Source organism: Oryzias melastigma, linkage group LG4, assembly GCF_002922805.2.
Source record: "Oryzias melastigma strain HK-1 linkage group LG4, ASM292280v2, whole genome shotgun sequence".
NCBI classification, from domain to species: Eukaryota; Metazoa; Chordata; class Actinopteri; order Beloniformes; family Adrianichthyidae; genus Oryzias; species Oryzias melastigma.
In genome coordinates, this window is record NC_050515.1 from 16,827,184 (window position 1) to 16,838,663 (window position 11,480).

Here is an 11,480-nt window from a genome sequence, read left to right on the forward strand (position 1 = left end):
TTAAATATTGCAATGCATTATTGCAATTATTGCAAAAAAAAAAAAATTACATTTATTTTTTATGTAAAAAAAAAAAACAGCTAAAAGTGAGAATTAAACAGAACTGTAAAATATTTCAATAAATATTAATATTACCTATGAAAGCAGGCTCATGTTGAAATGATACACAAATGAGCACATTTCTTCATCTGATTTGAACTGTATGCAAGTTTAGACCTAAATATTTCTGGTATTTACAAGAAAGTGTAACATTTATTTGACAGAAATATCAATCTCTAATTGTCTTCTCTAATAACTCATTCAAGTTTGCATATTAAACTCAAAACTGGCTATCAGAGACTGAACTGAGAATTTTAGCTATTTTTTTACCCGGTTCAAACTTCCAGACCTACAAGAAAGTGGTAATGGACCAAATAATGATGGAATTGAGAACATTTTTAGTCATTTTGTTAACTTTTTTTTTGGATTGTAACCAATTTATCACAGTCAGTTGCAGCTAAGTCAGTATCAGCAAACAGCTAAGCTAAACCCTAAACAATCGCACTAATTTTGAGGGTCTCTCTGAGAAACCTCCAGGAATAGTAAGCTGACACATGTTGGATTCGATTTGCACACGGTCCATTAAAGCTGTACATCATAGTCTGATTCCCTTCATCCCTCGCCTCTGTCATGCTAAACATCAGGGCTATGTTGTTGACATCACATGCCCTCCAAAATGATCTCAGTTAATCAGTCTAATGATATCGGCAATAAAGTCACTAAAATGTTTAATCTTTGCAGAGTGTATTCATGATTTCTCATCAAACCTGGCTCAGTTCAAGTAAACTCACCTCAGTTTGACCTCCTCCAGGAGTTGATCTAATATTGTTTTTCATGTCAGCCTGCATAATCATTAAAATCCATCATATATGTATAAAAAACACAATTGGAAACCCCTTTTTTGGAATATTAGCTAAACTGTCTGTTAAAATAGAAGCTCTAATAGTTAAAGACAGAACATGACAAAGAAAGCCGAAGTGCATCACTGATTCTGAAAACCTTTTCCAAAAACAAACACAATGTTTATAAAGGATATCAACAAAACATCTGGAGCGCCGTCTGTCCAACAAGCTCAAACACATCCGAGGTAATCATTTTAGACGTTCTGATCAAAGACTGATTTGTTTTACACGCGATTAAAGCGCACTAATGCAGCTACTATAAACAATGTTGGCGATATCTTGTTATCATATCATGTCTGAACAGATAAAAGCCTAAGGACACGACAAATCTCACTGTCGAAAACAGATATGTGAGCATCATGAGTCTCCTTATCAACCATTGGATGAGTTAGTCTTATTACCATTGAGTGATAAATTAATAGAACAACTATAAAAGGCTTGGAAGGAACAATAATTCTTCTCACCAAAGTACCAACAGGCCTTAGGATGAGGTGTCTCTGAGCTCCACCACATCTGTTTTCAACCCTTTTTGACTAAATATTCAAAATCCTGTCACTCTTTTGTGGGTGAGTCTGAATTAAATAGACAAAAATGTTGAATTGAATGTTTTTAGTTTGTTTTTGTGTTTTTTGGCTGGACATCCTTATCATGACAAAAAACAAGAAAGACACCCAGTTTCCATGTTACCATGTTCCTTCAAGAAAACCAGATTTTGCAGAAACACAATTTTATCAACATTTCCTCTTTAAACTGATTCAAACCTGATGAAAATCAATTGTTAAACTCCAGTGATGAGATTAGGATTTGGGAAAAAGAATTATGCTCAAACAAAGAAAGTTGCAAGAATGTGAAAAGCTCAATGTTGTTTTTAGAGTTTAACATGTTCTTTAGCATTTTACTCAAGACAGAGGACATATTTTAAGACTTTTTAGAGTAAAATGACATGAACTGGTGGTGCGGGACCCAAAATGCAGGAGACTTGGCTAGGTGGCAGAAACTCAAACACTTAATAAAAAAACTTGAGCAAGACGAAATCCAAGGTGACACAGCAGAACAGATGAAGTGACAATGAATACTGAAAACCAGACTCTTAAATAGACTGCGGGGACCAATCAAAACAGAACATGACCCAAAACCATAACATAACCAAAAGAAAGTTTACAATCTTCACATAAAGTTGCATTTCTGAGTTTTTCTCTTTACAATTATTTATAAATCAGGTGTAAACAAAAAAGATGTCTTTGGAAAAAGCTTGTAGTTAAGAAATTGGGAATGTAAGCTATTGGGAGAAAGTGTAAACAAATGGATGACGGGAAAGGTGGCAGGCTTACTCCGCACCAACAGCTGTAACTCAGAGGCTGATTACTGATTCATTACTGCTGCCCCGCAGAAACTATGTCCTTGAAAACGACACGGGTTTATTATTTTGGCTAAAAACTGCTTTATCATAATTAAAAGACCAATGGGAATGCTTTAAAGATATATTGAAAGATGATCAGAGGGATTTGACAGAAACCAAGCTTAGAAATTACAGTTTCCTGCAAACTTTGGGATCATTCAAGTTTTTCCATTCAATAAAACAAGACATAATGAACTATAACCATAATTTCCAGAAATCACATTTGGAAAATAATCTGCAACTATTTTTTTTTTTTTTTTTTTAGTGCCGATCAAAGAATTTGGTCAATAAATGATGATAAACAGGAAGAATTCAACACTGGAAAAAGTCCCTGTCTCAGCCTGTAGGCACTCTACTGTGGAGTACTATGGAAAAATGGAAAACGAGGGCTGGAACCTTACATCATTTAATGCAGTCAAGTCACAACAGATCAGATAGCAGCCTGAGGACACGACATGTCTCACTCTTGGAAACAGATATGTTAGCTATATAAGGATGTTCAAAGGCAGGGCTTTTCTGACAGCGGGTTTCCATTATACAGCTGGATGAACAGCTTATTCATTGTTTCCAGGCTGCACCTCCAAGCATCAGATAAGCTTATCTTCGTAGAATCAAAGGGAGATGTAGCAACAGGTGAGAATGGATCAAAAATCTGAATTAGTAGCATTATTAAATGATAATTTACCAAAGTAACAACAAATTCTGAGACAAAGATGCTATAAATATGTACAAATGTGCTCATAAGTTTACATAACCTGGAAGCTTTTATGATTTCGTAGTTATTTTTCATGAAAAAGGAATAATAACAAAAACATTTGCGACAATGCAGCCTGCTTTTCTTCAGGAGCCTCCTATTTGTACATCTTGAAACATCCACACCACAGTTTTTCAGAGTCCTGGATCTCAGCTGAAGTTATTTTATTGTTTTGTGACTGTGGTTTTGTTTCAACAAAAACCCCTCACTTTCCACTTCTTGATCAACATTTAAACACTGCTAATTGGCGTTCTCAGTTTCTTGGATATCTTCTTCTATCCCTGTCTTATTTGGTACAGTTAAGTTACCTTTTCCCATAGATTTTTTGACAGCTCCTCAGGTTTTCCCATGACCATTATGCAACAACTTTTGCTTCAGTTTTGAAAACTCTTTAACTTTGAGAAACGTTACTCACCATTGGACCTGGCTCTCCTTTGGGCCCTCGCAAACTCTCTTCATAGTCATAAAAGAATTCCGGCTCTTCATATCCATAATCGTACCCTCCCATGTCAAAGTCTCCATAGCTACCATCCAAACCGTGCTCCGTTGAGGAGTCTGCTTGGTTCTCTCTGTACAAAGTGGTGCCGTTGGCTCTTATGCTAGTCTTTTGGAAATGGTGAGTCTGGCTTGAATCCTTAGAGATGGTGATAGATGAGTTTTTGAGGCCTTCCTTTGGTTTGTTAATCCTCAACGGAGGGATGAGGCCTGTAGAAATACTGAGATTGTGCTTCTCTGAGTTATCAGTCACTTCCTGGTGTTTGCTTTCTTTTGTCAACACATCATTGGCGATGATGGTCGTCGAACTACCAGCGAGCTTTGCAGCTTCTCGTCTGTTGGGAGTGGCAAAGGTGGGGCTATCTGGTTTAGGTAGCAACATGGGGCTGTGGACTGATGGCTCAAATGTGGAAAAGTGGCTTTTCTCCTTCAGTTGTGGATGCGTCATGGATCCTGGAGTTGTAGACTGTGTGACCAAAGTACTTGGGTACAGTTTACCAGAGGTTGTAACTTTAATAGGAGTATGATGGGTACCAGTTGAGATCTTTGTCGAAGGTTCAGAAGGGGGGTCACCTGCCTCAATATCCAAATCAGAAAGTGACAAAGGCAATCGATAAGTGTCGGCCAGCCGGCACTGTTTTTTAAGGTAGTTGCAGTAGTGTGCAGCAGCTTGGGCTGAGGGATAAATATCTAGTTGGCAAATTCGCCCGGTAAATGGAGCTGCCTTTGAGTTCATCCTCCCCAATGTGAAGAGTCCCCCAGATTCCCTGAGAGACTGAGATCTCCCCAAGGTCTGCTCTCGTTCCTGCACCGCTCCACAATCCACAGAGAAAGACACCGAGCGTGCCCGAACGCCAACGGCGAAATGACGCTGGCTCCCATCCTGCCAGTTGTAGGTAAAGTAGACAGAGGCTGTTTCTGAAGTGTAAACCACTACTCTGCTTGGCAACAGCTGAATGCCAAAATGCAGTCTGTCCCTGCCGTCCTTAATACTAAAAAGAAAAGCGTTGTTCGCTCGCCAGGAGCTTAGACTAATCACAACGGAAAACTCCTTGCCAAACCCTGATGGGAACAGACTGCTCACTGGAACCTCATAAAGGGAGTTTGAGTCGAGTAACACCCCATATCCAGCATCTGGGGCGTTCAAAAGAGGGGGAACTGTGGGGTGGGTGGGAGACGATGCAGTTGTCCTTTCGTAGAGACTGTGTGTGCTGCTTTGAGACGTAAGTCCCAAGTGATGGAGGACATCCACTCCTGTTGGGCAGAGCACACACTGGTAAGGTTATTTTGCTAAGACAACAAGCAAAGATACAGTGATAGGTGGTTTTTGTAAAGAAAAAAAATATTTCCTGAAAACCACGATGTCTTAAATTTACAGAAATTGAAAGTGGTTTAAATTTCCATTAAATCTGGAAGTAATTTTTGAAAAAAAAAAAAGAAAAGAAAAAACTAAAACAGAGAAATTCTTAAAGACATACTAGCAATGTCTTTAAGCTAAAACAACAAAAGTAAAACAGTTTCCATTATAAATCTGAAACTATGTATTCACTAAACAGCTTCATATTCCTTTTAAATTTATATTAAAAAAAATGTTTTACAAGAATTATTACTGAGCCTGAAATCCATCAGCAAACAACAACATGAAATTGATAAATAAAAGAATGACTCTTGAAGTAAATAGAATCACATATGTTGAAAAAAACTGTCAACAGAGTAGCAAAATTCAGGGCAGTGGGATGGAATTTCACATAAACAATAAGTTCCATCAAAACGCTGCAGTCATTGTAGCATGTTGCAGTGCATGAATAGTGTTTACAAGTACTTATGTGCTAATAAAGAAGGACCTAGGTGAAAATAAGAATTTAAAAAAGTGCAAATTTCTTAGTTAGACCTCTAGATACCTCTTGAAAATAAGTGCACGCTACAAGGTTGTCACAAGGTGTAAATGTATGGATTTCCGACGGACAAAAAAAAAACAAATCATAACTTTATTCTCTCTAATTTGCTTTTAAACTACAGTTTTGAGAGTGGATCAACTGCTAAAAAAATGGGATTAATATTCTTACTACTGTCAAGATACTTCACTACCTCTTTGATTTGTGCTTCTTCGATACACTTCCTCTATGGGCCTTTTTTCAAAATAAAAGCATTGGCCTGATCTGGTAAACTTACTTCTATTTTTTCTTTGCTATTTGTGGCAATTTACACCAATTTATGTCCAAATGTCCCAAAATATTAAAAATACTTCTTGTAATTTATAGCTACTAACTAAATCTATTGTATTGAAAAAAAGATGCTGCAATCTGATTGTTCTGTAAAAAATAAATCCGAATAGCCATGTTATACTGCAGATAAGACCATGTAAACTTTGTGTTTTTACCAATTACTTGTTTTCCTTTTGCTCTGCAATAATGCCACTAGTACATCTAGTTTTCAAATTGTAATTTAAGTCTTTTACTGAAAACAGCATAAAAAAGAAACAGTATAGTCAACTTCTGAAGAAACATTTGATCATTTTTAGCACTATTTTTTTTCTAAAAGTCTGTGGTGGAGAGGAATATGTTGCCTGTTTAGGCCGCAGAATTAGAGTTCCAGGGACTCTAAACAAACTGCAAACATTTGATCTTAAAAAAGCAAAAGGACCCTTGTTTCATGAAAATTTGTCTGTCTTGCAAGCAGAATAATCCAATCAAGAAAGTTTTAAGAAAAGGTCTTGATGAATAGAATTTTTATTTTAAAAAGTTCTTGGTAAGACTATTTTTTAACCTCATTGGCAGATTTTTTTTTCAATTTTTTATGAATGTTTGACTTATTTCTAGTGTTTTTGCTGTGTAATCATCTTCTTTGTAGCTCGCTAAGATATTAAACACATTTTTGCCTAAAAACAGCTCTAACTGGAATAATCATTTTAAAATACATCACAGAAACTATATTCCTTGTTTGAATTGATGAATTACTTTCTAGTTAATCCAGTAAAAAAAAGAAAAAAAAGACATCCTTTCAGAGAATATGACTAAACAAAAATAAAATGCAAATATGTTTTCAGGGGCGTCATGTCCTGCAGTGAAGACAGGGAACACATCGATCATCTCACTCATCTGATGTTTGAGAGGTCTTTCTTCCCTGAGGAAACATCAACCTAAATTCCAATTTACCAGTTTCATATGTTATGACAGGCTGTGCTCTTTAGCCCGTCTTCCTCCTCATATTATGACGGAGAGATGTACAGTAAAAATGTGAGGATACGGCGATAGATTATGGTTAAAAAAAAAATTGAGGAAACCTTGAGGTGTTTTACTTAGTGGAATGGGGTAAAAGGCAATTACATTCCTTTAAGAGGGATCAGAGATTTTTTCTGCTTGATGATCTAAGACAGTTGACAAGAGGGTGATCTCATGAGCTGCAAAACATGTGGTTCTACTGCAGTTTAGTGGCCAGTAACTAAAAATCAGAGAAAAAAGGGACACTAAGCTAGATTAAATGTGTATTTTTAACCTAAATGTCATCATGATTTACTGCTTACCTGGAGTTACATCTTCTTCTTCTCCAGAGAGAGCTGCAGAGCATACTGACAGGAGCAGGAGAAAGTTCCACCTAGAAGAAAAAAACAAATAATACAAACTCTCCATTATTCAAGGCTTAACAGTTAAAGCGTGAAACATCTTTAAAAGTTAAATAATCGATGAGGAAAAAAAGGGCCCTCATGCTTCTATTAAAACTACATGTTACAGGAGACACCCTGCACCTCGTTACTTTTGATTAGACTGTTTTTAAACAAAAAAAACTCAAAAAGTGTTTTTTCCATGATGCGGCCAAACGGCAGGAGGAATATGATTATGTATATCCAACAGTTCAAATCATATAAAGATTTTATAAGCACTTTCAGTGATGCATAAATATAAAGTTTTTTTTTAAACAAACATTGAACTGCACGCCATTTACAACTGCTATTAAAATCCTTCATCCCCATTGCAACTTGACTTTATTAGCACAAATGTTCAAACTGTGAGCTGGTTGCAATAATAAAAAAAAACAATAAGAAAAGTTGTTTTTTTTTGTTTTTTTGGCTGAAATGAACCAGCAACACTAGAGTTTTGTCTGAAATGAAGCAATAATTTCTACTAATGATTTCCACAGCGGCTTTAAAAGGCGCCGACAAGTCAGTTTACACATTCAGCCGCATTTGTAACGATGAATGGCTCCGCGCTTAAAATCCAAAACTGAACCAAAAGCACCAAAAGCAGCAAAAAGACAAAACGGAGTGTTTGAAATCACACAAGGGAGACGCAGGAGTTTGGAAAAGCTGGTTCAAGTGGCATCCCAATCATCTTTTAATCTATTCTTAAAACACTTCCAGTGGCCTTTTTTTAATTAGCTAATAATTTTAGGTTAAATCAAATCTTTTTCTATGATATAGTTTCTGCAGAGTGGCAGTGGTTCATCAATAACATTTACCTGAGTTGTGGGAAGGACTTCTTCTCCCATTTCCCATCACCCCTTTGTTTACACTAGCTAGCTAGCTTGACTTATAACATATCGATTGTAGAACCTATGTCCTCCTACTAGTTCTTTCAAGTAGCATTTTTCTGTTTGCTCTTGACCCATCACAATCTGAATAAAGAAATACTCAGACATTTTTTAAGCTTAATTCTATTCAAATATGCTCTCCATCAATAGAATAATGCTACAAGAACAGGCTAAAAACAAACAGTTCGGTCTTTAAAGACAAATCAAGCAAGCATGTTAATAAGAAGAGTTGTACACAGTTCTGCTCCAGCCCTGGAGGAAAGGAGTTCAATCAAAATTCAGAAAATCCCAGGAGAAAATATACAGTCTGTGAGGAAGACTAAGCATGTTTCCAAACAAATCTAAACCAAGAATGGTTTCAGGAAAGTCCTCAGTGATTTCTGACATTGTGAAATCAAGAAAAATAAGCAATAAGAATGGAAGGAAGGGACTTTAGCATGAAAATCTGTGAATAATTGCAACCTGAAAGCTACTACCCACCAGAAAGATGCAACGAGAGACGCTGCTGGCAGGCTAAGAATCATGTTTTAGTAAACAATGCAAAGAACAGGAAAAGGCTGCTACAAAAGGGAAGAATTACTTTAAAATATATTAATAAAATAATTCAGTAAGAATGAACAATTATTTGTTTTAGTAAGCATAACCCAATTGGGGTAGAAAATTAAAAAACAACAAAACACCTGATTACTTTCTTCATATTTTCTCTCTAATATTACCCTTTAACTGAACTCTCTTTTTCATTATCAAAGAGAACAGTCCACTCAAAAGTTTACCATGAAAAGAAGGAATGCTTTGTCTATAAGTTTGCTCAAAAGCTTTGCAGACTGTAAAGTTTTAATTATCCAGAGAAAGACATTTTCTGTCTCAGTTTTGCAGTTGGTCAATAAAATTTAATGGAAGCATGAAAGCAGGCATCGCTTAAGCGAGGAGAGGAAAAGCTCTGCTGGGATTTAGAGACAGAGGTGTTTCATCTGCCCTCCATTAACAAGTTTTATGAGGTGCATTGTAGAAGGGATCTTCAGTACCACATGGTTTTTTGACTCTCTTTTAATATCTTTTTTGAAAACTCACAGATATAATTAGATTTTTTTTCCTACACAAGCAGTATCTTTAAACGTGATGATGTGCAAAAAGCACATCTATTTGCATTATTGCACCTTCTCTCTTGACCCTAAACAGTCCTGGAGTATATGCATCTGCATGCACGTAAACTCATAAAAAAAATATCTAGAAGCTTTTACACAAGTTAGTTGCATCCAAGAACTCCATATTATAGGCAATCCTTCTGTTCATCTTTGAAAAAAAAATTGTCAGCTGCCATTCTTTCAAGATATCTTAAAGTGTTCAGGTTTGAGGTGGCAGGTATGTACAATTAGTAAGATAACTTAAAGGGGGTTTGTTCAGGAGAATTGTCATAAGGTAGGCTTGTTTTCACTTAACAATGCAACAGATTTATAAGTAAGTAATACAATAAGCACAGCTTAAACATCTCATACAGTGAATAACCGCAAAACTGGGATGATTTAGGGCAGTTCTGGAGGTGGAACTATTTCCCAGCTCCCCAAAATGTGATGCTAGCTATACTTGACAATAAAGCCCTATATCTTTAAACTGTGTAATATACACCAATCCCAGTCACTACTGGTATTCCAGTCATCGCTAATAAATCCCTTTAGAATGAGCTTCAAACAGCTTTGCATCTGCAGAAGTCAGCAAACATGATTTAAAACAGAAAATCCCTCACTGATAACCTAAGAGACCAATAAAATCAAGAGTAAGCAATGATTAAATTATAGATGTGAAAACCACTGAATCTTTAGTACCCATCTTTCTGCTTTCTGGTTAAGCCAAAATTTAATGATGATGGTTCAAGTACTATTCATATTTTTTTACAATTATTCATTTAATTTCATAAAGCACCTTGGGGTGTTCTTTATATAGCAGGAATAGTGCTATATAAATACAGTTGAACTTGAATGTAATATGGAGTGACTAAAAGTGGTGTGAGTGAGATTTTTGAACTTTATTAAAAAAATATTTTTTAACCAGATAAGTTTTGTGTTTGTCTCCTAATTCATTCTTGTCCACATTTAGAGATCTTCTTATGGGGTCAAATCAGGATCAGTTTAAAGTGAATGAAAAGCTAAACTTATGTGATAACAGTTTGTATCTGTGTCATCCCTCCTCTAATGTACTAAAATTTGGGAGAGCTTTATTGTAAGCCGCTGTTCGGAAGCGCAAATTACACCATTACCTCTGTGGCCAAATCATGTCTCAATACCTAATGGGCTTAAAGTACCACCCTCATGCAAAATTAGGCACAGCAACAAAAACTCGAAATGAATTAAAACTGTAAACTAAGAACTGAAAGCAAAGAAGGAGAGAAACAAAAAAAAAGTGACTATTTGCCTTTAATCTTCTAAATTCATGCGGTCAGTGCTGAACTTTTTTCTTGGTCGCACTGACCCGGAGAAAGGATTACAGTTAGGTTAATATGTGTAGCCAACAACCTTCATTATTGGAAGCGCTTGAAATACATGCGAACAATGTAGCAATGTGCATTTTGGCCACACTTATTTATTACATGTGGCCAACATTTCCATCATACATTCCATGATACCATGAGCCAATACAACTAGTTGATAGAAATAAACATAAATTTTCATTTTTTTCACAGTTTTAAGTGATATAATTTTTTTATTATTTAAGCTTTAAATTTACACTTTTATTTTTCTAATTTACAATATTTCTTTCAAGTTTGCAATGTGTACTTTCAAGTTTAAAACTGGTTTCAACTATATTTTTTTTCTTTTTATTTACAATCTTTTTTTATTCACTTTAATCTGATCCTGATAGCCCACATACTTTTTCTCACCTGATTTAATATTCCATTTCTTTAAAAAAAACAGAGGTCAAAAAAAGACTTTAAAGACAAATATAGTGCACAGAAGAAGTGACACCAGTCTAGTATGTTGTAGATTTAAGGTTTTTTCCACCCCTAATTGAATTGTCCTGCAAATTGTTTTAATTTTGGAGTCACTTTGCCAACCGTGATCTGCAGCTTTAAAGCATTCCGTTTCTCTTCTGACCAAATCAATCACCAGCAGTGACTGCTGCCTACGCAACGGAAAGCAGTTCTACCATAAGTTTTCTAGCTGACAAATAGAGGAGCCTCCTCTCAACACTGAAGAAAAGCAGTAGCCCTGCTTGACCCAACAGTGTTGATCACCGTGTATTGACTGGAGCAAAATCTCCCTAAAAAACATTTGGAGTTTGTTTGGCTGTCTTTGAGAGAGCCCCACAGACATATTTGTTGTTTCAGATCAATGTGGCCCTGCTGACTTGAAATGTAAGGCTACAATCA

General features: G+C 36.0%; 1 protein-coding gene across 1 annotated transcript in view; it reads right to left on the reverse strand.

Moving 5' to 3' along the window:
* LOC112150549 (collagen alpha-1(XXIV) chain) overlaps nt 1-11,480 on the reverse strand; it is an 89,510-nt gene that overhangs the window by 71,347 nt on the left and 6,683 nt on the right. Inside the window, exons 2-3 of the mRNA XM_024278947.2 lie at nt 7,113-7,183; nt 3,510-4,843 (exon numbers count right to left, since the gene is read on the reverse strand). Coding sequence (XP_024134715.1) covers nt 3,510-4,843; nt 7,113-7,183 — 1,405 coding nt within the window. The remainder of the gene's footprint in view (nt 1-3,509; nt 4,844-7,112; nt 7,184-11,480) is intronic.